Source organism: Nuphar pumila, chromosome 15 (assembly GCF_984573655.1).
Source record: "Nuphar pumila chromosome 15, dmNupPumi1.hap1.1, whole genome shotgun sequence".
Taxonomy (NCBI): Eukaryota; Viridiplantae; Streptophyta; class Magnoliopsida; order Nymphaeales; family Nymphaeaceae; genus Nuphar; species Nuphar pumila.
This window is the reverse complement of record NC_143263.1, coordinates 23925973-23952240: the sequence shown is the minus strand read 5'-3', so window position 1 is coordinate 23952240 and position 26268 is coordinate 23925973. Positions and strand designations below refer to the sequence as shown.

General features: G+C 38.6%; 2 protein-coding genes and 1 long non-coding RNA gene across 4 annotated transcripts; 1 reads left to right on the top strand and 2 right to left on the bottom strand.

Moving 5' to 3' along the window:
• Positions 1-549: 549 nt before the first annotated feature.
• LOC149814825 (kinesin-like protein KIN-14C) lies at positions 550-13101 on the top strand. The gene is made up of 24 exons (XM_089990430.1): positions 550-872; positions 1962-2059; positions 2189-2529; positions 2649-2821; positions 3031-3186; positions 3295-3355; positions 3447-3566; positions 6503-6630; positions 6728-6802; positions 6965-7042; positions 7141-7242; positions 7375-7404; positions 7797-8138; positions 8233-8314; positions 8407-8502; positions 8588-8761; positions 9084-9190; positions 9336-9514; positions 9797-9961; positions 10068-10321; positions 10470-10633; positions 11070-11650; positions 12341-12444; positions 12531-13101. Exons 3-24 carry the CDS (start codon positions 2346-2348, stop codon positions 12602-12604), a joined length of 3429 nt encoding a protein of 1142 aa, XP_089846556.1. The 5' UTR covers positions 550-872; positions 1962-2059; positions 2189-2345; the 3' UTR covers positions 12605-13101.
• Positions 13102-18777: 5676 nt separating this feature from the next.
• LOC149814824 (heat stress transcription factor C-2b-like) lies at positions 18778-20500 on the bottom strand. Its single transcript, XM_089989458.1, has 2 exons — positions 20240-20500; positions 18778-19937 (listed from the first exon to the last, which is right to left on the bottom strand). Exons 1-2 carry the CDS (start codon positions 20438-20440, stop codon positions 19140-19142), a joined length of 999 nt encoding a protein of 332 aa, XP_089845584.1. The 5' UTR covers positions 20441-20500; the 3' UTR covers positions 18778-19139.
• A 1666-nt stretch (positions 20501-22166) lies between these two features.
• LOC149814823 (uncharacterized) lies at positions 22167-24942 on the bottom strand. Of its 2 annotated transcripts, none has more exons than XR_016428079.1 (4): positions 24903-24942; positions 23907-24061; positions 23645-23758; positions 22167-22937 (listed from the first exon to the last, which is right to left on the bottom strand). It is a non-coding gene; the product is annotated as an uncharacterized LOC149814823 (long non-coding RNA). The 2 variants fall into 2 exon arrangements; XR_016428078.1 differs by lacking the exon at positions 24903-24942 and adding an exon at positions 24540-24884.
• Between the last annotated feature and the right edge of the window lie 1326 nt (positions 24943-26268).

Genomic DNA, 26268 nt, shown 5'->3' with positions numbered 1-26268 from the left:
GTAAAACCATATTTTTTATTATTTTTATATTGAAAAATTGCAGGTCTTAATTAGAACTCGGGTCATGTATAAAATTTCACAAACTATACCCGAGTCCATGTATTAATCGGACCTTCGAGTCAAGACCCGAGTCTTAATCGGGTTTTCTTATTTATCACCGTACCGGGACCCTATAGGGTCTGGTTTGGTTTGGGTCACAGGGGCCTCAGTTCAACAACCAACGGGGTCCCACATCAGACCAGGAGAGGGGAGGAGCGTTTGGAGTTGAGATAAAAGGAGCGGCAAAGTGCCATGGCTATGTGACACAAGCCAAAATCACATTACACTTTTGTGTGGGCCTACAGTTACAGAGTACAGGCCCCACATCAAATGCTGTCATATGATTTGCTGTGTCAAATAGCCATGTCACTTAGCCGCTCTCGGAGTGTCGCAACTTTGAAAATTGAAAAACTTTTAAGTCGGCGATCCGATGGGTTCGCTACGGCGAGGAATTGGCCAGACCGATGGCGGGACGTCTCAAAAGGAAAAAGGGGGCAAGTTTTGGCCCTCACGTTGCCCCGTCTCGACGTGCCGGCAGATCGTCTTCCCTTCTCCTTTTTCCTCCTTTGTTTTCGGGCGATTCGAAGCGGTGTGGGCGTTCGTCTTTGCTGCGGGAGTGCGAATTTAACGGCGTTATTTTGCCAGCCGGAGTTCCGTCCCAACCCTCAGCTCGCCGGTGGGGTGGTGTCCGAGCGGGGGCGGCAACATCAGCAGCAGCAGCAGCGTCGGCACTGAGAATCGGGGGGAGGAGAAGCGTATTAATAGAAGATCCGAGCCTCTCTTTCTCTCTCTCTCTCTCTGTGGCCTTCTTCGGTCTCGTCTTATCCATTCCGGTGATGCATCTCTCTCTCTCTCTCCCGATCGTTTCCGGTTTTGTGTTTTCCTTCCTTTGATCTTTTCTGGAGGCCAGTTTCGAGCTGCATTTCGATCGGAAGTGGTCGAGTTAGTGTCTTCTTTTGATTTTATGTTGGAAAAGGACGATTTTTCTTGTCGGGTTCGGGTTTGAGATTTAAGCGGCATCTCTTTTTAATCTTTTATGGAGGCTGGATCGAGCTGCATTTCGGCCGGAAGTGGTCGAATCAGGGTTTTCGTTTTGATTTTTTTTTTTTTGGAAAGAACGATCTTTCTTGGCGGTTCGGGTTTGAGATTTGAGCGGCATTTCCTTCCGAAATGGTGGAATTAGTTTTTTTTGTTTTGCTTTCTATTTTTTATTTTGATTTTTCGAGTTGATTTGAAAGTGAAAGCTCTGATTTTTGCGTTTATTTTCACTCTGTGTTGATTTTTAGGTTCAATCGAAGCTGCAGCATTGGATCAGAAATGGTTAACCTTGGGGGTTCCCTTTCTTTCCTTTGTCCCCTTTCTCTTTTCCTCACATTTCCTTCTTTTTTTAAATAGAAAGGAGGGGAATATTTGCTGTATTCTTCATCCGAATTGTGTTTCTTTTTCTTTTCCGTTGTTTCTTTTTCATCTTTATTTGAATACCTAATGGCGGAATTAGGTTTTCTACAGGATAAAACTGAAGCATTTGATGTACTTTTCACGTAATCTTGATTTTCCCCCCCTTTCGAGTGGGGTTTGCTTTAATTTAAGTAGCATTTTAACCTGGAATGAGAAAATTAAGGCCTTTTTTTTAAGTTATTCAAATTCTTTTATCTTGAGATTTTTCGATAAAAAAAAAGGAATAATTGATACGTTCTTCAAATGGTTTATGTTTTTCGAGAAATTTTAGGGTTTGCTTTTTCAATTTTCCCTTTGACACAAGAGCTTGATGTCTTTAGGTAGAAGTCATTGAGAATTGTGCTTTTCTCCTTTTATTTATGCTTGCTTTTTTGTATTTTCTTTTTGTGTGATTCTATGAAATTTCTTTCTTACTGATTTCTTTGTCAGAATGTGCTTACATCGTTTTATGTTGTGTTCCCTAGAGCTACGGATCTACATTTTTTCATTGACCGCTAATGTTGTGAAAATCAAGCTGGAAGCAGCGGTTTAGAAAGGCAGGGACTTCAATTAACAGTCACAGGTAAATTTGTTCCTTTCATACATACTAATGAGAATATTGCAACTGCTTTCTTTTATATATTGATCGCCTCATTCCTGGTCCTAATCGTGAAGATGCTAGTTGAGGTTTTCTTATGAAATGCGACTGCAGTTTCTGCATGATGTATGAGGATTTTGTTGTTGCATGTTGGGGGAGAATTCTCTTTTGTTGGAATAGCCAATCGGCATCCACTACAAATCTCGGATCAGCTGCATTAATTTGAAGTTGAAGGACTTGCAGGCGGAATCCTCATTCCATAGAGACTCTTATGAACCCTCAAGTCGATAACGCCTCCTTTGCTGGTCATCTTGGTATATCATTCGAAGATGGGGAAATTGGTAGCCCTAGAGTTTTTAGCCCAAGGGTTGCTAGCCCCAGATTTGGTAGCCCTAGAATGGGTGCTAACGGCAACTTATTTGGACCAACATCTTTGAGACGATTCACCAATTCAGGTTTCAGTTTTTAGCATTTTCTATATTTGTTTCTCTTTCTTTTTTTATCATTCAAAGGTCAATTTCCACAGTCATGATATCCGTTCTAAGTCTCATAGAAAAATGATCTTAAATCACAGTGATGGGAACTAATGCCAAGCAGTGGGCGGAAGTAGTGGAGTGGTTGAATGAAATGTTTCATACGTTGAGGATACCAGCAGATGCTTCTGAAGAAGATTTGAGAAGGCACTTGGTTGATGGGACTGTCTTGTGTGTCGTTATGAAGAAACTGAATCCTGGCTTTGTAGTGGAGGTTGAATTCTTGCATGTGCTTGGCTCCATTGCGTTTACAAACCATGATTTTTATGCTTTCCAATTGAATTTTTGAATGAGTTTCAAGTTCTGTCGAACTTTCAAAAAATATGGTTCTTCATGTTGATCTCCGTTAATGCTCTTAGATGAAAACATTTCCTTGGGTGAATATGTACATTTTTCTACTCATCATTCTATTTGGTTACACAGGGAAACCTGAATGTGGAGTCAGAGTTGCCAAGAGATGTTGATTCTCCGCAGTTTGCTGGTCTCTCCGCCAAGCAGCAATCTGAGAATGTTAAGAAGTTTCTTTTGGCATTGGATGACCTTGGGTTACCAAAGTTTGAACCTTCAGATTTGGAACAGGCATTTTGAATATGTCCTATTTCTCTTCACGTTTTCATGCCTCATAGACCATGATATGGGTATCTCATTCTTGTTGGCTCATTGTCGCATATACTGTGGTTTGTCTAGGGACCAATTACAGCTGTCGTGGAGTGCCTTCTGAGACTTAAGGATTACTTCACATCTGATGGTAATGCAGAAATCCATCTACTTCACATGATATTTTATTAGATGATGTCATCCTCTTACTTGTGGTTATTTTATATATGCTTTACCAAAAGGTGGTGGTCAGCTGCATAAAAGGCCGCCACTTTCAGAAGTTGAAGACGGTGGTCATGGAGACCAGGCTGATGGCCAGAGTTTGCTACCCAACGGAGAAGAAAGACAACAGAGTTATACAGGTTCGAGATTTCAGAATCTTTTGAAGGTCCTGTCATGTCACATACGTTTGTATATTAGCTATAAGGATTAACTGTCTGTGCAGTTGATGGAATACCAAGTGCTTTCAGAAAGAAACAGCCATTATTTTTTTTGGTGCATGCCCATACTGCACAAAGGAATGCAATCAACTTAAGGTTGCTTGCTGAAATACACACATAAACTAAAAGTGGTATAAATAAGTCCAGAAAGCCATATCATCTTTTATACAATCTGATATCAAATATTATTGTAACTCATGCTGGTAATTAGTTTGAGGCATTGAGTTCCCATTCTAGCTCTGTCAATGGGTAGGACCGTGACTTGGGAAGGCTTTGGGCTATGTCACAGGGATTCGGCTAGCAGGGTGTCGCACCCGCGTCGATGCGACTCGACGCGGGTGCGGTCAACCCGACCCTGGGTGCGTTGACCGCACCCAGGGTCATTTTTGTCTTTTTTTTGGATTTTTAATTTTTTTTTTGCCCTATGAAATGGGCTGCGGAATTAAAAAAAAAATCTTTGGGGGGGGGGGCGCTGCCCCCCTATAATCCCCCGCCAGGGGCGGCCCCCCTTGGACCACTGACCGCGCAGCGGGACCCGCGCCGGGGGAAGCCCCCGGACCCCCCTTCCTGCAAGGGCAAAAACAATGACCATAAAATACACCCTTGAAGTTTAAAAATGACTTGGCGGTTCCATGCATTAATGAACACCAGTAGCTATTTTTGCAATTTTGTGTAAAAATAAGTTACACACTTATTAGCTGTGCATTCAAAATGTACAATTATTAATATGTTTTCCTAATAAAAATTACTAAAATTTCCATAATTGTGACAATTAATACACCTAATCACCATATCAATTTTTAAATTTGTTAGGGGCATAAAATTGTGGTGAACGTGCTAACATGCATAAATGTCATGGACCTTAACAGCTACCAGCCTACCATACATTCATACATATACACTATATATATATACACTATATATATATATATATATATATATATATATATATATATATATATATATATATATATATATATATATATATATATATATATTACATTTTTGCCCCTGCCGCATCCCCGCACCCGGGTTTTTTGGAAGTGCCAAATCCCCGCACCCGCACCCATGTGACATAGGCTTTGGGTGATATAGGCCAGATTCAGTGGCAGGATATCTATCAGAAGCTGTGTTTTGGCTTGGTAATATAGGTCCAAGTAGAGGTGGCAAAATCTGACACGACCCGCCAAACTGACCCGCCAACCCGCTTCTTATCCGGGTTCGGGTTGGGCTTAAATGGGTTCGTGTCATAAATGGGTCGACCTGCCTAACCCGTTTATTAAACGGGTCGGGTTCGTGTTTGGGGTATGCCAACCCGGCTGACCCGTTTAATAAACGGGTTAGGTGGGCGGGTCAACCCTTTTACCCGACCCGCCCGCCAACCCCTTTACCCGACTCTGACCCGCCAACCTGAACCCGACCCACCAACCCGTTTACCCGACCCGACCCGTTTATTAAACGGGTTAACCGTGTCGTGTCGGGTTACCCGTTTAATAAATGGGTCGGGTTCGTGTTGAGGTATGCTGACCCGCCGACCCGACCCGCCAACCCGACCCGATTGCCACCCCTAGGTCCAAGACAGGATCAGTACAGTAATCTAACCAGGTTCTGATCTTGCTTATGTCTTGCTAGCATAAAGGTTGATGTAAATCAAATATGTTAGCACTACCCGATGTTTAGAAGTTCTTGGCTCTATATGGATTTGAACCCAGACTTGTGCCCAGCTGAAAGTTTAAATGTTACACTGTTGGTAGCAGTTCTTGGAATTTTTCTAACGAAGAACAGTCATGTAGTGTTTGATTATTTATGGCATGTACTTCACATTTAATGTCTAATTCTGATGGAATGGTTTGGTTGTTCCCTCTAATAATGGATGTTGCGCTGCTAAAAACTTATTGCCTTTTTGTCACATGATATATGGCCGTGCAAGATGCCTGCGGGTGTGTAACTAAACATATCAATCATGGATTCATGGTCCTACAGTCTGTTGTGGCCAAACTGCATTTACACCAGATGGTCCATGCACTATGTGCTGGCTTTGCTTCCTGCTTGCATGACTAGCGCAAGTGTGCAACCGCCACACAGCCTTGTTGGCTGACCAGTGGGCCATGAACAATTGGCATGCTTTCTATAGGTGTCTTGGCTGAGAACCCACTGCAGGCTGGAATGATCCAAATGATGAAACTGTTTTCATGGCTATCCACCAAAGTGACCTTGATTGTTTCAAAAATGAAATGCCGCTAACAATATGTTTCATGGTGTCCATTTCATAAATATACTAAATATCCAGCAATGTTATTTATAAAGTCAGTGGAAAAACAGGTTTAAGTTAAGAAAATGCCACTTTGTTATGTCATGCTAATTTTTCATAGAATGTACAGTTTTCTTAGAATAGTAAATTGCCTATAAGATAAAAACCCAGGCCAATTTTTAAATGAACCTACCCAATACACAATTTTAATTCAATGATACAGCTTTCCAAACCCCTGAGTACTTTGTACCCATGCATAAGATCATTTTCTTCATGGAAACTATGAAGCAATATTTAGCAAATTGGACCTATGGTCGGCTTCTTTTATATGCTTTTGTTCTTTATTGATGCTAATTTTAAACCATTCACCAGCTTGGGTTGATTGTCAAGTTCCCCAGTTTCCCTGCAAAATCGAATATTTATGATGCAATAGTTTTTAACTATCTTAACCGGACTCTCTTTTAGTAACAGTTGATTTGATACAACTGCCTTTATTTGCCCTCCCATTTAGACATATGCATGAATTCCTTTTTCTAGGGAACTGTATACTGATTACATCTCAATATGATTTTTATTCCCTTCTTTTTTCTTGTTAACTATTATGCAGAACCATCTTCTGCATGGCTAAATCATGTTGGGCAAAAATTCAATGAAGTATTTCAACTAAATGAAGGACGACATTTAGAAGCTTCTGCAATGAAAAGCTTTGGAGTGATGAACTTGAAGAGTTTAGATGTAAGTTCTTTCATGAAGATTGGAAGAGGGCTAGCATCTCTTGTTTGCTCTTTTTTTTCTTGTTTGTTTAATGTTTCTCTGAATATGCTTTCTGCAGAGTGCTCCAACACAGTCTCTTTTAAGTCTTGTAAATGCAATTATAGGAGAAAAACACAATGGGGAAGTTCCTTCGGTATGCTTGTGAAAGCAAGAAATATTTATAAAGAATTGATTGATACCTTTTTATCTTATATTGCTTTTGTCGTGCAAGACTGTAGATAGTAATGAATAATGATAAAATATACTGTACCATCCTTAGATAGTTATAATTGGTTGACCTGTTATTGTGCTTCAGCGAGTAGAAATTATGCTGAGAAAAGTTATGCAAGAGATTGAACGACGGTTGTCAACTCAAGGGGAACATATAAAAAAAGTAAATATTCAAACTTTATTGTTACTGAGCCTAGAATAATTTCAGAGGTGCAAGTTTTGTGTTTCTCCTGCTTTTCGCTTATAGTTTCCATTTTGCAGCTAAAATTTGCCCTTAAGGAGGTTCTTGCACGTGAAGAAAGATTGGTTTCCAGAGCTGGTGTGCTTGAGACTCTGGCCACTGGGACGAGTGAAGAAATTAAGGTATAGATTGAATGCAAATATAATCTGGTTCTGTTTTTTGTGCTAGTTATTTTGTTGCATGTTTTTTTATCATTCCTTGGTGGTGTGTCAGTATTACCACATTTTTTGAAAGTGCATCTGTTTCATTTGCAGATTGTCACTGACCAGCTTCAGAAGATAAAGGTGCATTCTTGTTCTGTCTACTTATATCATGATAGAGAAAAGGATTTTGCTCATCTTTCTTTAATTTTGATGATACTTTTGGTTTTTGGTGTAAGATGTTCAGGGACATTTTTTGACATTCTGCTGGTATTTTTTCCTTGGGATTATATGGTTACTGTACTCATTTTAACTTGGTTTTAACATCTAGATTTACGTTGATAAACATGCAATTGGATAGCTTTCTAGACATGATGGGATGACCTTATCATATGATCTCCTTATGTACCTTGGAAAATACTGTTAGTAATTGATTTTTTGGTTTTAAGATGGTGTACTTAGTACTGGTAATACTTAAAATTGCTACTGTTTTATATTTTCAACCGTCAAATAACTTTTGAACATTTAGTGCTCAGGTAGAGAAAAGCAGTATGGAGGATAAGCGGAAGCTTGAGGAACAGGATGTGCTTAGACTAATGAAGGAGAAAGAGGACATCGAACTTGCGATTTCATCTTTGAACGAAGAACTTGAAACAACTAAAAAAACATATGAGCAGCGTTGCTTGCACATAGAAATGCAGGGGAAAGAGGCTATACATGAGATGGAGGAGAAGATAAAGCAACTTGAGTGCTGCCTAGAAGAGTCTAAAAGGAAAACAGAAGAGCTTGTAGCACTTTCAGAATCAAGAGCTCAGAAATGGAAATTGAAAAAATTTAGCTGTCAAAGGTTTATCAACAACCATCTTCAAGCCCTTGAGGTATGACTTTGGCCATTCTCTTGCCAGGCCCTTTAAACATGTCTGCTGTGATGCGTTTGAAAGTTATGATGCTAGGAACTGGTGATTTATGCAGGAAATAAAGTTGTTTTCTCAAGCTGCGAAGACAGAGATTCTTGATGCACGGAAGGGCTGGTTGGAAGAAATTGATAACCTAGGTATGACATCACTTACCTGGTTTTTTGGTCATATGAAATGTCTTCTGTGGTGTTCTAACGCCCCAATTTCTGTGAAATTCTATTTTTGACAGGTGTAAATCTCAAGGGATTGGCTGATGCAGCACAGAACTATCATATTGTTCTTGATGAGAATAGAAGGCTTTACAATGAAGTTCAAGATCTAAAAGGTGCTTATTCTTTTGATCATAGCAATACTTAGTTGCATTGTGTCTCTTTGATGTTCCTAATGCTTGGATTTACTTTGCCAAATAGGAAATATTAGGGTATATTGTAGAGTGAGGCCATTCCTTCCTGGCCAGGGAGGAAAGCAAGGCACCATAGAATATATTGGAGAAGATGGTGAATTGCTTGTCTCAAATCCTTCCAAAAAAGATGGCCAACGGATGTTCAAGTTCAACAAAGTCTTTGGGCCAACAGCTACTCAAGGTCTGTTTCAGGCATCCATTATTTGAACATTTTCTCTTTTAGTTGTTCTTTCTTGCAGCTGCCATTTGTAACTCGTTTGCTGTAAAACATCTATGCCAAGGCCGCTAAATATATTGGTATAACAAAATTTCTTCTAAGATTCTCTCAATTTCATGTTATTTGCCACAATATTGTGATTCACAATATCTTCAGGAAGACTTCCATCTCCTTCATTTGGTTGTATTCGTTATTAGCATGTGCACATGCACACACAAAAGCAATGATCATTTCTGGTGCTTGGTTTTGTGCTTGTTTGAATGTCTGACCTATTAGCTGTATGCAGAGGAGGTATTTATGGACACACAGCCACTTATACGATCCGTTCTTGATGGCTTTAATGTTTGCATTTTTGCATATGGTCAAACTGGTTCTGGTAAAACCTTTACAATGGTATGCATTTCGATACAGTTGATTTTGGTTTCTCTCACCAAGTTTTTTTAGTTGGCACCAACAAATCCTCTCATTATTGAACAAGATACTGAAAACTATTAGTAGATTCCCCTTTGTTTCACATGTATGTCTTTTGTTTGGCCAGAGTGGACCAGATCCATCTTCACAGGAGTCCTGGGGAGTCAACTATAGAGCGTTAAATGACCTTTTCTTCATTTCTCAGAGAAGGAAAACCACATATACATATGAAGTTGTAGTTCAAATGGTTGAAATATACAACGAACAAGTGCGTGATCTACTTGCAAGTGACGGTCCTCAGAAGAGATATCCTTTTAAACTCCATGTCATATGATGCATGCTCTATTCTTTTGCATTACAAGTCTTCTTAAGAGTAAAATTGAATCTTGTGTTCATTATTTCATAATCTGATTTAGCTGATCTGGTTTATAATGAGTAGGCTTTCTCTGAGTTTTATATTTCATAGTGGTTTTGCATATAAGCACTGTTTTTATTAATTCCTTTGTCCTGACTCCACACTAGAATTTTTAATTTTTTGTGATTCTTTTCATTTGTAATTTTTGTAAGTGTTTTCTTTAACTTGCACACACTTGGGATTTGGAGCACATCACAACCGAATGGATTAAGTGTCCCTGATGCAAGCATGCATCGCGTGGATTCAACCAGTGATGTGCTTGTTCTAATGCAGATTGGCCAGATGAATAGGGCTGTAGGTGCAACTGCCTTGAATGAGAGGAGTAGCCGCTCACACAGGTTTTACTTCATGACCAGTGCTATTGTAGTGTGGGGTTCGAGGGGTTGGGTTTTTGCATTCAACAGTTAAGGACACTACAGTTTTTAATGTAGTGTCTCTCTGCAGTGTCCTTACGGTACATGTTCGAGGTACAAACTTGGAGACTGGTGTTGCTTTACGTGGATCACTTCATTTGATAGATCTTGCTGGCAGTGAAAGGGTTGAACGCTCTGAAGCTACAGGAGACAGGCTTAGGGAAGCACAGCATATTAACAAATCCTTGTCTGCTCTGGGAGATGTTATATATGCTCTAGCTCAAAAGAGTCCACATATACCATATAGAAACAGCAAGCTTACTCAAATCCTACAGGGTTCCCTAGGTATCGCTTGTCACTTATTGATCTTCTTTGTGTTTGTCATGGTTAGCATTCCATGCCCTTTAAGTGATTTAAAAAAAAAATCATAACTTCATGTTCTATTTCTTTAATTGAAATTCACATTTTGTCTTGCATTTTTTTTCTTTGGCAGGTGGTCAGGCAAAGACTCTTATGTTTGTGCAACTTAATCCTGACATTGATTCATATTCTGAAACTACAAGTACCTTGAAATTTGCGGAAAGGGTATCAGGGGTTGAGTTAGGAGCTGCAAAGAGCAACAAAGAGAGCAAAGATATTAGAGATTTAATGGAACAGGTTTCTTTGTTTCCTTTGCATTTCTCTTTTCATCTTTCTTGTACCATTTCATGTTTCAAAATGAGACCAGATCTAGTTTCATGTAACTGTGTCCGAAGTGCATGACAGTCAAAGCTATACAGTCTGTCATTTGCTGCAATACTTCATGATCCTCTTCATCACCAGATTTCAGGATTTGGTCCTTTTTTTTTCATAGTTTGGTTCTTATTCTGTTAACACTAAGGCATCATTTAGTTTGTCATTGTGTTTGTTTGTTGCCTAAGAATAAGTCTTCATGTATGTGTCCATGTAATTCTGTTCTATTGTTAATAAATGTCATCCTTAGTATGTAAATCGATTAATGTTTATTTATTTATAGATGAAATCTTTCGTTTCAGTTGAGTTTTTATAGAATACAACCTTGCAACCTCTCACCAGTAAATTTTGTTGGTTTCAGGTGGCACAGCTGAAGGAGCTGGTTGCAAAGAAGAACACAGAAATTGAACAGTTGCAGTCTCTCAAAGATCAGAGAGTACTTTCTCCTGGGGTAACCCTAGGGAAGCGAAACACAAGCTCTCCAAAGCATGCTTCTTCTTTGTCTCCTAATAGGCCATCTCTAGGAGGTTCAAATAATTGGGTTCGAAGATCTTCCACTGGAAACCTAAACAGGCCTTCATCGAATTCCTCTCTATGTGATGCAGCCACAGGGCACAGAAAAACAGCTTCTGATTTGGATAACTATTCCGAGCACAGTGACAGGCACTCAGAGGCTAGTTCTCAGCGGTCTTTTGATGATTTTAGATGCCAGAAGGAATATTACCAACAATCCAAATGTGTTGACGTGGATCCAAACCACAATGCTCAATCAGCTGATGTCGAGCTTTTGGGATTTGGAGATGGTGATTCAGAGGAAAGATTGAGCGACATATCTGATGGAGTTCTTTCTATGGGTACAGAGACTGATGGCTCAATTTCAAGCATAGTGGAGCTTACTCTTTTCCCAGAAGCTGCTAAAAATTCAAATACTGTGGAGAAGCAGTAAGGACACTAATAACTTATATATCTTTGATTTCATTACAACTGGGTCATGGTTTCAAATGAATGACAGCCTTTTTAACTGATGGTTTCCCTCTTGAAAAAAAAGCTGATCATTAACCAGCAGACTTCAATCTGATTTTCTTTTTCTGGTGACATTGGATGGGACTTCCTAACTCCTATTGCATGCATCATAAATGAAAAAGCAACAAAGCTTAAAAAATGTGGTTTCTGTCTTATAGATATAAAGAATGTTGGAAGTTTTAGTTTAAATTTGGCAGCTTTTTGCATGTAAAGATTCAATAGCATGGGCCTGGTCTGAGATAGGCAGTGAAATGATACTTCATATTGCTTGTCATGAAATTCTATTTAGCATACACTCAAGAGATGGCCCTACATAGAAAACGTGACATCTCACTGATTGAAAATGGATATGATCAAGGCCATCTCCTAAAGGGGATAAAAGCTTTACACTTATCAGTTTGAATGTGTGCTGGTTCATATTTCTTTAACAAGGTGTTAAAAGTACTTTTTTCCTTTTTCTCCTATGCATCTCGGAAGTAGATATTTTAGTTGTAACCTTTGATATGTTTCAGTTTCACAGAACTGATTTTATTCTAGAAATGTTTGTTATGAACTATGCTGGATAAACTTGTACCAGAAATCTCTTGAGCTCTCCCATTCTAATTGCAGGTCAAAAGTCCCATCACGCATTCCTCGTCCACCATCAAAACCAGAGCAGTCAATAGCTGCTCAGCCACAATCTGGAGCCAAGGATTCTTTGAGGCCATCAACCAGTATGCTGATTTCAATTTTGTTGAACGGAGTACTGTTTCTTCTCTTCATGCATTTGTTGATCCGTTGTTTTTTGTCACTGCCTCAGGTTTGCGGCGACCAATTGTTAGCCAGAAATCAGCATCAACCACAAAGCTGCCTCCTCCTAGAAGATGGCAATGATGGGTCTTATTTCATGGGTGATCTGGTGAAAGTGAGCCCTTTTGTAATATCAGATAGTGGTGGAGTTTTTCTTACATCGCTTCTTAGTCTGCATATTCCCATGTTCAAGGAAACCAAACATCACGTTTTCAAGACCTGTAACCTGTCTGGGGCTTGAATCGTATATGCAAAATACCTTATATCTATAAGATCTCACGCCGTATCGTCTTAGTTCTTTCATCTGTATTTTTCATGGGAGGCTGTTCTGTCTCCTGTTTCAATGGGAAAACCCTGTTTTTGGGTAATGGATTCTCCATGCTGATCAAGCTTCTCCATTTTGCTTCTTATGTGATGTGTTCCTGTGCCATTCATCTCCATATGTTCCTGTAGCTTCTCTTTGTTTTCTCCTGTGATACTGCACGTTTTGCTAAATTAGCAGCTGTGTCGGGTATTCAGTTATATATAAAGTAGTACCCACAAAATTCAGAAATTGTTGAGGTGCTTCTGCAGCTTAGTCCTTTAAATAGTACAAGTTTCTCACTGTCTAATTCTTGTTACTTTTGCAGGCTCATGATTGCAAATCAAGTTCTATATGCATGGTTACAACGCTTGCATTATTATTTCATAATTACTGTGTTTGATTTAGTAAGCAAAAGTTGGGAATTTTTGTCGATTCTCATGTGGAAATATATCCAAGATGAACTGTTAAAACCTTCGGGACCCTCGTAGTTTCTACTGGTCTCTGTTCAGATTGACTGCAACTAGGGCTTGTAAACAAGCGGAAGAACCCATGCTTGGTATGTTTTGGCTCAATACGACCTTGACTCCAAGCTGGTTGCTCATCACGAGTTTGAGTGAGCCTGGCCTTGCTCATCACAATCTTGCACTGAGGTCGAGCTAGCTAGCTAGTTTGGATGAAAAGCATCTTATTAAATGAGGAGAATTGAATTCTACAACTCGCTTGAACGGAGGATGATTCAACTTGCATACGACGCATGAGGATGTGCATTATATATATATATATATATGCGTTCCTTTGTCCCTTTTCCGGTAGGCCCATTCAAAAATTGTAGTTTTAAGTATTTTTTTTTCGCACCTCTAACACTATAGGTGTAATCTATAGGTTTTGTTTAGTGGTAATCTGCTTTTGGATCGCCAGAATTTGACTTGTATACAGGCTTTTTCAGTGATCCAAAATCAATGGTTATGAAGGTACCAGTTTTTTTCGACTCATAAAAACATATATTTTTGTCAAAAAAAACATGTCTATCATGCTTAACACATCTAACAGTTCAGATCTATCATAGAACACTTAAAACCTATAGGGAAGACAACGATAAATGTGGCCTAATATTTTCAGTTTCATATAGAGTAATGCGTCCTTAGGCCCCTTTTTCGTTAGGTCTTGTCTGGCTCATTCAAAAATTATAGTTTTAAGTATTTTTTTAATCACCTTATGGATGCATTGAGTCAAATTTTTTTGACAGAAATCATGATTTGAGTCAATTTTTTTGATAGATCTCAACTGTTAGATTATTTTCCGTTTTCATAGTTTATTTGATAGAAATCATGATTTGAGTCAAATTTTTTTGACATAAAATTAAGATTTTTTAAGTCATGAAATTTTTAATCATTGATTTTTAAAGGTTTTAAAAGATCTACAATTATGCTATAATTACATGATCCAAAACTTGTTTTCCTGAATAATGCTTATAGATCATATCTATAGTTGATCAACAAAAAAAGTTCAATAAATTTGAAAATCTAAAGCTTCTATTAGGTGGGAGTAGGTACTCCGAGAGCACCCACCCTATCATTACTAATATATATATATATATATATATATATATATATATATATATATATATATATATATATATATATATATATATATATATATATATATTGAGAGAGAGAGAGAGAGAGAGAGAGAGAGAGAGTAATGCTACAACGCTCCAAGTACTACTCCCACATACTAGAAATCATGGTTACAGGTTGTAGCTTTTCAATAAAACCTTATGGATGTACTCAACATAGTTTATTTGATAAGAATCATGCTTTGGATAATGTTTTTGGACATAAAACTAGGATTTTTTAAGAAACAAATTTTTTAAAGTTCTTAAAAACACATAGTCTATACTATATTCACATGATCCAAAACTTGTTTTCCAGTAAATAATGCTTATAGATCATATTTAGAGGGTCCGATCAACAAAAAAAGTTTAAGAAATTTGAAAATCTAAAGCTTGTATTAGGTGAGAGTAGGTATTCTGTGAGCACCCTATATATATATATATAATATGAGAACTAGAAATATGGGCATTTTCAACACTTTTTTGAATGTTTGAATATTTATAAAGATTATGAGTCATTGATTTTAAAGCCTTAAAAAATTCTCGTTTATGCATCGAAATCGAATGATTCAAGAGTGGGTTTTTTATAAAACCAAGCATGTAGATCACATATGTACAACTAGATTCAAGAGAAAATAAGAAAAAAATTCATGAAAATCTTTGTTCACACATTAGTTCTCATATTCTAGTCACTATATATATATATATATATATATATATATATATATAGAGAGAGAGAGAGAGAGAGAGAGAGAGAGAGAGAGAGAGAGACCCATGATCACTTTCAAATATGACCAAAATGAACTTTTGGCCCGTGATGGATGCTCAGCGAAAGGGTTTCGGTGCTAAGACTTTTAGAGGCGACAAAGTTGTCGCTAAAAGTCTCAAACCTTTAACAATGACTTTTGTCATCGCTAAAAGTCTTATTACGACACCTTTAGCGGTGACAAAAATCGCCGCTAAAGGTCCAATACCTTTAGTCACATTTTCCTATATATATATATATATATATATATATATATATATATATATATATATATATATATATATATATATATATGAAAAGTGGTAGTTGCATGATCGCTTTTCGAACATGACACGCTCCGCGTGATGTTTTGCCAAATAACACCTTTAGCGGCAACAAAAGTCGTTGGTAAAGGTCCTATACATTTAACGGTGACTTTTGTCATCACTAAAAGTTCTGCCAAATGACATTTTTAGTAGCAACTTTTGTCGTCGCTAAAAGTCCCAATGCGCAAACACTTCCGTCGAGGCGGAAGTTCATTTTATTAATGTTTGAAAGTGATCTCTCTCTCTCTCTCACACACACACATCACTTTTGAACATGATCGAAACAAACTCACGTGGGGCGTTCATCACATGTGCGATGGATGCTCAACGTGAGTTTAAGTCAAATAATAGCTTTAGTGGCAACCGTCGCCGCTAAAGGGCCCTGCTGAGACTTTTAGTGGCGACAAAAATTATTGCTAAAAATCTTTTTGCACAAACAATGTTGTTGAGCGTCCATCACGTGCAAGTCCGTTTTGGTCACGTTCGAAAGTGATTATGCACCTATGCACTAATATATATATATATATATATATATATATATATATATATATATATATATATATATATATATATATATATATATATATAAGGAGTAGGTGCTCAACGTTTTTTTGTGCCTACCACATGCCTACCTAGCTTTGAAAAGATTGTTTCTATTTTTTTTCTAAAATATGACCATACAAATGTGATCTACATGCTTGATTTTGTAGGAATCGACTTTTGGTTCATGGGATTCAAACACCAAGTTAGGTTTTTATAAGATTGAAAAATCAATGGTCTACAGCTTCAAAAAATAGTCAATGCTTAAAAAATTATTTTTTTCTCAAAAAGATATGATCCAAGGGTGATTTCCTAGTAAATCAATCATGGAGAATACTTTTGTAGGGTCAAATTTTTAAAAAACAACCTGAAAACCCTTATCCAAGTTTGGTAGGTACGTAGTAGGTACAAAAAGGGTCAGACACTACCTTTTTTCCTATATATATATATATATATATATATATATATATATATATATATATATATATATATATATATATATATATATATAGACAGAGCGAGAGAGAGTAATGGGTTCGTGTTAAACCCATTTAGTGCTAAAGCACATGCTAAACAGGTTTTTTAGCTTTTTTGGTGCTTTTTATGCAGTTCCGACCCTATAAATGTGTTGGACATGGTCGATTTAGTAAGAATCCATACTTGGATCATGTGTTTTTCATGAAAAAAATGGTATTTGGAGCCTCAAAAATTTTGGACCATTGATTTTTTGAACTTTATAAAAACCCACCCATGTGTTGGAATCAAACTCTTCAAGAGCTGATCCCTATAAAATCAAGTACATAGATCACATATCTACGTTTAGAATTTAAAAATAAAATAAAAAACCCCAAAAACCTATTTAATACACAGTTTAGCACCGACTCATTACTCTCTCTCTCTCTCTCTCTCTCTCTCTCTATATATATATATATATATATATATATATATATATATATATAGGAAGGTCCAACTGCTCTCAACACCGATCGGATGGCTGCCCTTCTATAATACTGAGTATCTCATTGATCATACTTCGTATATTTGTTCTTTATAATTTATTTAGTAAAAATTATGCTTTACACAGACTTCATGACATATAGGCATGTTTTTCGAAAAATAAAAAATTGATGATGGCTCACAATGCATTTAAAACTTTACAATACAATACTGTATTGTGGCCCATTGATTTTTAATGCTTTCAAAAACACATATAAACATCTATAATTCATAATTTAAAACATGTCGCTCACTAAGTGAATGATAAAAATCCAATGTATAAATTCTAATCGAAAAAAAAACTCAATCAAAGGAACGACGTTGATTACCATTGGTTGTAGTTTTGTGGTATGTGACAAGCACATGCGTAACATGAGATACACCATTTTTGTTCAATTTTGTATTAAAAAAAATACACAGATGAGGGCAAGTTGAATCCCTCGACATAAGTTTCGTGCCTTTAATAGCACCACAACTACCAGGCTCTTAAAGGGTTCCTTTTCATGTTTTCTACAAATGCTTCTGCGTGCTTGATTTTATGAGAATCAACTTTTGGATAATCCTATTTCAAAGTGTGGATAGGTTTATAAGGTTGGAAAATTGACAGTTTAAAATTTTATAACTATTGAAGGCTTAAAAGAATATATATTTTTTATCAAAAAAGCATGATCTAAGTGTCGCTTCTTAGCAAATTGTTAAAAATTGAACACATTTGCAGGGTCTATAAGGATCCATTTGCATTTTGGATATATTTTTTTTGTATTTAGATCATTATATCAGATCAACACATATTATGATAGATTTTTATAAGGTTATCTTAAACGGTAGTTTATTTTTTATCAAAATTAGGAAATTTTATTTTTTAAAAGGATGGGGACTCTAAATGTAAAATAAGAGATGAGTTAGATTTAATAATTTGTTATTTTCATTTTATCCAGATAATTTTATGTTAATTTCTTACAATTTCTGTTATATTTCCTGCTTTTTCCCTAGATAATCTTGTAAATCGGGCTACCAATTTCCATCACATTCTTTCATTTGCATGAAATCCTGAATCTCATGAGAGGTTACCAAAACATGCCCCAAGTGAGAAAACACCATGAGGAAGGTCTACGGTGAAGTCTGTTGGAGAGAAAGCCCTAAAGAAGTTATTGACAGAAACCTTAAGCTCGCACTAAAATACATTGGTTGGCAGAATCCCTCTGACACATGGGGTTGCTGTTGTTCTGGTTAGGGGTCTGCCTAACCCAGTTTGCCTTTCAAAAATGACCCAGGCGAGGGAGGATCAGGTGATTTGCACACTTTAAGTATGTGTCTGCACCTAATTACCCACCATCTGCTGTTGAGTCTCACAGCTTAAGATCGGATTATCTTAAAAGATGGAGGGTGCTAAGGGAAGCAGCAAACTAAAAGTGTGCAATGAGACTTGGCTTCAATAATATTGTGCATGTGCATTCAGGTCCAATAAAGTAGACCATTGCACCTACTTTGGGAGGTGTGACCATCCATCTCTTGCCAGGTATACCGCGCCACATGCCACAGACACATCTCCCATGTGCCCTCCCCCGTGACACACATGGTACCCCAAAATTGAGCCTTTACCCAGCCAATGCTACACGACGCACACAAGGACACAAACCTGCCCCCACCAAATTTCCAGAAAAAAAAACAAAAAAGGTAGTCCGCTGGATAGGAAACCTTTCTAGCCCCCACCAGCAAGAAAAAGATGACACCTTTTTCACTCTGAATTGAAGGCTCACCGTTCTGTTAATTGCACACCAAAATTTACAAGCGTAACAACTCAAAATTTACAAGCCTACCAACTGAAGGAAAATAAGGAAAACAAAAAAAAAATGAGAAAAAAAAGCAAAGAATCAGTTCCTGATCCAGCTGCAGCAGCCGAACCATTTCTTATCTTTCCTTTTATCGATCTCCCCTAACTGAGCACCCCCTTAGATTCATATCTTTATGTACACATAAACAAGAGACAAACTGGAGGAAGAGAAGAAATAAGCAGCAAGGCACCCTTAAAGAAGAGCCCTCCCCTCCCCCTCCATTTTAGCTTTTGCACGTTATCCACTGTAATTATAAAAGATTCAGAAGCCACTTCCTACGAATGCACCAGAGAAAGGCCGAGTTGGTGCCCCCAATCTATGATCAGAAGCAAGTTGCTGGCATTCGTACACATATTCAGGTGGTTGTATGTCCTCGATCAAGAGAGGGCCTTCCTCCTCCTCCTCCTCCTCCTCTTCCCATGCCACTTGCTTGCTTATTCTCTGCATCCCCACTTCATTATCTCCCATAGGGAACATCTCACAAGACTTGGACAAGGACGGGGAGTCAGAATTCACTTCAACCTCTCCATCCCCATCCCCATCCCCATACCCATACCCATACCCATACCCATACCCATACCCAAAACCAGCACCACCCACCAACATCACGTCCTTCTTCTCTGCACCACCAACCGACGGCAGAGGAGGGTTCTCTTCAATTTCTAGTATCATCTTTCGTTTCTTGCTTGGACCTTCTTCTATCAATTGCTTCGGTTCCTTGTTCAGGCGCGAGAGGATGCTGGGGTTCTCAATCACCTTGGCCAGGAAGGCCATCATCTGCTGAGGCCGCTTCTCTGTGACCTGCAGGCGCTTATTCATCGCTTCCACCTCCTCATCCATGGCCTCCTGGCTCTGCTGCAGATCTGCCAAGTCCAATACTATGGCGTTCCTCTCATGCTTCAGCCTCTCCACCTGCCCAGTGAGCTCCATCTCTGCCATGGCCCCGCCTATGCTCTGGTGGTTCTTCCTCCTTATGATGTTCATCAGTAGGTGCCTCTGACCACGCAAGAAGTGCTCGTTTGCAAACTCCCACCTATCAGGATCGACTTTCCTGAAGCCCTGAGAGGAAAACGCACAACAACCCAATTTCTTATTCTACCAAGAGCATGCATTTGTTAAGAGCCTAAAAAGTACGGGTTGTAATTGAGTTTCATCAGCATGGTTGTTGAGTTCTATTCAAATCAGGAAGAAAAGAAGCACAATCTGCTCAACACTTCAATCTCTTATACTCTGCTAAATCATGCATGCATGAAGAGCCTAAGTATGGTTTTTCTTGAGTTTTGTCAGTATGCTTTGTTGAGTTCTATTCAATATGGGCTAAGAGATTAGAGTAGCAGAGAGGTGTTGGTGGTGATACTCACATATGTGTTGAGCTGCCGGACGAAGCTGGAGAAGTTGTTGTGCTTGAAGTATTTGGGGAGGAGCTTCTGTGAGAAGTCGAAGAGGTTGAGCACCACGAAGCTGTTATTGGCAGGGCCCCATGAGACGAGGGCGTCGGTAGCAGGGTCGCTCACCATCTCGTATGTCTTTAGGACGAAAGGGGCAACCGAGATGTGCTCCATGGTTTTCCTTCAATGCTCTCTGGTTTTTGATTAAGCCCCCCACATCTCTGCTTTCCCCTCTTATCTCTCTCTTTCTCTTATCTCTCCCTCTCTCTCTCTCTCTTCAAACGTGTCAGTACGGTAGCCAATTCTCTTGTATTACGTGGCAACCTGTCTTATGCAGTGGCGAAATTTTGTGCCCCCACGTCTCTCTCGTTAAAAACACCAAAAGCAAAAAAAAAAAAGTCTCTCTCTAAAAAAAAATTGAAAAAAGAACAAAAATATGAATATTAAATTCAAGTTTGAATGAGAGAGAAGATAGATTTGAAGGGAGCGCCGACATCAAATTGTGTGAAAGAGAATAGTGAGGAGATGGGGATAGGTGCAAACGGCAGAAGCTCATTAGGCCAGAGCATGTGGTTGGTAGTTGGCATGAAGTTGTGCCATGTGTCTCCTACTGTCTGGAAGCTGGGGAGCAAATGCCATCTTGGTAACTCACTCCTGGTTTTTTGGTGCAGTACTGCAGTTCACTATGCAGCTTCTAAATGGTATTATTGGCAGCAAACCAGTAGCAAATTGCTACGATAAGTGGTTGCTCATTCCATTGATTATTTTCGTCATCCCTAAGTTTCACATATTGATTCTCTTGGTGTTGGTTTGGTGCTGCTGCTGTGTTCCTTAATCCGTCGGGCAGATGATTGTAAGGATTAAAACAATAGCACTATTGCAATCACAGTCAATTCTTCATTCATTACTTGCCCTCATAAACCAGATTCATCTAATAGAATCAATTTGGTTACTGGGTAAGAAAATTCTGAAACAAAAGTACATATATCAATTAGCTGGTGGATTATTCTCTCACTGAAGTTAATCACACATGCCATATGTTCGAAGTAACTGGGTCTGGAATTCGGATTTGAGTTGGTCTTGACTTGCTAAATATAGGTGGCCGATTTTAATCCATAAAAAAATATTTTTTTATATTTTAATATAAAAGGTATTTTTATTAAAATAAAACCATTAAAAAATAGTAAATTAATATTAAAATATTGGTCATACGTGTCAGTGTCTGTGCACTCTTGTCGTGGGGCATGTCCCTGTGACATAGGCTGAGGCTAATCGACCCAACTTAAAATCTCTGGCTCTTAAAATGTTGTCTTCTAAATCAAGACGGGCATGTTTTATGGTGCCAGAGATTTAAGATTATGTGGGCTTTCTGCTTGTCTGGCAGGAGCAGCTAGTGCAGGTCACCTTGGGTTGGGACGTCGCAAGTTCAAAACCCAATGGTATATAGTTGTATAACTGGTAGGGGTCTGCCTAACCCGAGCTTGCCTTTAAAAAAAAAAAAGATTGTGGCCTTTCAGATAGGCATCTCGGGGATCTTATGCATGAAAAAGGCGTAGTCTAGGGTTGGTCTCCATATGGCTCAGACTCCTGAAGACCCCAGATCTCTCACTCAGGAGATCGAAGCTCAGTTTGGAAGGCTTTCTATATCAAACAGGGTGAGGCAGGGTGGAGGCCCATTTCTCCTCGGTCTACTGTCATCTCTAAAGAATGATGAGGGACGGGGCGGGGCGAGGATCAAGGATGGGGATGGGGCGGGGAGAGGATCAAGGACGGGGATGGGTCGGGGAAAGCGTAAGTCTATCCCTGCACGGGTTTTGATTTTAACCTTCATCCCCACCTCCATCACCGTTTCATGGCCTCCATCCCCAATTCAAACAGGGCGAGGCGGGCAGGGCCTGTCTCCCCCCAATCCACTTCCATGCCTCCATCCCCAATTCAAACAGGGCGAGGCTGGCAGGGCCTGTCTCCCCCCAATCCACGGTCATCCCTAGGTGTCTCTGCTTATTACTCTACCATCCACTTAAAATCTTGCTGTTGAGATGGGAGCTCCCCCCAATCCACTGCCATCCCTAGGTGTCTCTGCTTATTACTCTACCATCCACTTAAAATCTTGCTGTTGAGATGGGAGCATAGAAATGTGACCCATTACATACATGTGCAACCTTGTGTATATTTAGTTTGGCCAGCTCATTCATAGAAATGTGCTCCACGGTTTAATGACCCACCAATGATTCCAGCAAGTTTGCTTGAGTTGTGTTCGTCCGGGATGTGACTTGAATAGAGTGGGTGGCTCACGAAAGACTTTGGGCAACCTTACTAACATCGTAGTGGGTCCATGTCCTAATGATTGAGGTGCATTGATCATGGTTGATCCAGATCCAGATCCAGGTTGGCCCATTATTCAAGGGACTTAACATATTGCTCTAATTGTCTAAAATTCAATGGTCCATTTGTTTCATGCAGGAAATTGCTGTGCTCGCATCCTTTTCCCTCTCTTACCACTAACATCTATGCATCATGATAGGAAAGTGCTATGACAGTACCAGTGAACCCAGTTTTTCTCACCACTTTTCTATTTTCATGTGTAAATCCCTTTTCTCCTCCCTCCTATGAAACAACTTTCATGGAAATGCTGAGCTGCGTGAGCTGACTTTTAGAAATTCATGAAAACCTACAAAATACAAAATTTACTAAATGAAACATGTTATTGGATTTTTACTATTTTTTGGTATTTTTTTGAAATCCTGATGGTATGCGATTTATATACTTGTTTGTATAAGAATCACTTCTTGGAACATTTGATTTCGATGCATGGATAAATTTTTATAAGGTTTCAAAAATCAACAACCTACAATTTTTATAAAATTTTGAGGCTTCAAATACCATTTTTTTCATTCAAAATGCATTATCCAAGTGTCGATTTCTAGTAAATCAATGGTGTTGAACACATCGATGATGACAGAATTAAAAAAAATAAACACTGAAAATCCACTATCATGTTTCATTAAGTAGGTTGTTATTTTCCTATATACTAAGAAACTTATTACATAACTGAAATAACTGGAAAATATATGAGATTAACCTACAAAAACTTTGCTGATTATGTCTCAGAAATCTTGTTGTAAAGTATTTTTTTTTTTGCGCCTTGAGGCGTGATTATGTCTCAGAAATCTTGTTGTAAAGTAAAAAAATTTTTTGCGCCTTGAGGCACAGAGGGCCCCGCCTCAAGGCGAGGCATGCCTTTTGCGCCTCAAGGCGCGTTTTTGATAACACTGCTTCAGATCAACAAAATAATTAAAAGAAAAAGAACAACCTTTCAGCCTCTGCAAATAAATATGTAATCATCATATTATAAAGAAAGAACAAAGTACGATATACCAGCAGCACTCCCCCATGAATCTGGTCCACTATACATTCCTCCAGAAAACGCCTATGTTTGGAACTTCCTTCTTTCCTTTCAAAAGCTAATGGCAATGGTGATATTACCATGTGCTTAAACGAAAAATGGTCAAGTTAATATACTGTGAGAACATCCATACCATGCACAAAGTACCAAAACTTGAAAACTTCTTTATTGAGTAAGAAAGAAACTAAGCTTGCAAATTCAGAAAACCAAACTGATCCAACACACGAAATATACTTTATAAAGATCTGCTTCAACAAGCTAATTGAGTCAGCTGATGACTTGAGAGTAGATATCTGAGAGACACTGTGGATGTGTTGGCTCTCTTTATTGCTAGAGCTGTAGTGCATGATATACTTCCACCTGCTTTCTTGACAAAGTAATAAAGTTCCCTACCAAAGGAATCAAAAGGGATGAAAGTCATTAGCAATAGGATCAGACAATTTTGGGTCAACACAATCTAGTATCAACTTGTTTGCATGCCAAGAAAGAGTTCCATTTTCAAGGTTTTATCCTCGATTGAAATGAACTTGTGCATCTTTGAAGAGATTCATTTTGAAGCAGAGATTGTTCATCATCATCATACGTATATGTATGCATGTATGTATGTATGTGTGTGTGTGTGTGTGTGTGAGAGAGAGAGAGAGAGAGAGAGAGAGAGAGAGAGAGAGAGAGAGAGAGAGAGAGGACTTGATGTTGTTGCTAACATGCGACTAAGCATCCATTTATTGGAAAAATATGCAATACCTAAATATAATAAAATGGAAGAAACATGATACAAAAGCTAACAAGAGAGACCTGCATCCATTTATTAGGATGAATATGCAGATGTGTGACAGTATCTGAATGAATAGATTGCAGATTTTTCACCTAGGACATTGCCATCACAGTGGAGGCTGTATCACTGGCTGTAGAATCCCTTTTTATGCCAGAATTATAATCCACAAATCCTATCCATAGTCATCCATCCATCAAAGTGAGCATATATTTGCTCTATCCTACATGAAAATGTTGAAATGCTCTCATTGAACATGCTTCTAATCAACCACTAAAACACAGCTCATAAACAAGGAACAGAGGAACCAAGTGTGGATACTCAACAACCAAAACAAGCCCTAAAACTTTGCAATTTTACATAAACCAAACAGGCTCAAACACCACCCTCTTACTGAAAGTATCAGACCTCAGGACTAGAACTTTTTAGAACAATTTACACAACCAGGAAAAGTTTACCTTCTCAACAGAACACATCAAGGACCCACCTGTTCACCTCCTTTATTCTGCATGAACCACCTTTGCAAATTAGCAATTAGTAGATAAAAAGTAGACATGAAATATGAGGATGCTAAAGGCCCCCTCTCGAATTCAAGCACCTTCATAAGAACCATCATTAAAGCAATCACAACACTTATTAATGAAACTTCCCTGATTTCTATGATGCTAACATGTTAATTTGACATAAGGATTTCTAAACTTTGAAGAAAAACATTAATCATGATGTAGTAGACATGATGCAGGAGGAAACCCAGTAGGAAATCAAACATCTGAAGTTAGTGTTTTCAAAATGTAGATGATCAAAGACACATCCAAAACCACTAAATGTTTCTCACCCACCAAAACAACGAAGAAAACCCCAAAAATCAACGCAGCAGTACTCAAGAAGAAGCATCAAGCATAAACCCTAAATCTAAAAGCATCACTTCACAACCAACGGATGCTATTATTCCAAATGAATCCCTCACAAGTCGCAACACATATTTGAAGTCCAAAAAATAATCAGCTCACAAAAAAATTAACTCCTGAAACATTATAAAAAATGGCAGATAAACGGGGGCAGCAAGAAGACCGACGAGAAGAGGACGGCAGCCCAAAGATGAGGAAGACAATGCACATGTGGCCGAGAACCCACCAAGCAAAACCCTAATTTATCAACCAAACACCCAATTGCAAAGAAATTGTAAATCAAGAACAAATGCATATGAAACCCTTACGAAATCACCAAAAATAAGAGAGAAAAACACAATTTAAAAGGAAAATTGTATCTTTCATCCTCTTTCCCAACACAAAAGAGAGAGGAAGAAGCGGTGGCCGTTGGTGATTTATCGAGAAAAGAGCGAGAGAGTGAACGCACGAGCGTTGTCAACGAGAGAGTCGAAGCAACTACGAGACTCCAATCCAACCAATCAGAAAATAAAATAAACAAAGAGTCAATAAAAATCACAGGAAATAAAAAAATATCGAAGAAGAAAAGGCCTTCCAAATATCTATTTCCCACAAAAACGAGATGATCAACGAAGCAACCAAAAGAATGCAAAAAGAAAGACAGCAAATTTGTGGTTCACATCCACCAACCAATTCAGAAACCGGGAAAAGATTGCATCTTTGAGAAAAAAATCAGAGGAAGAAGAAGCAGAAAACTAAAAGGGAGCCCTAGATCTATCTGGATTCCTCCTCGGGAGGAACCGAAACCGACCTTGAGCGACAAGAATGCGAAGCTGCCTCTGCCGACGAAGGAACCTCTATGAGGGCGGAGCGACGACAGATCGGAGGAGAGCCCAATCGAAACGAGGAGCCAAGAAGGACGTGAGCTTTGTAGGAG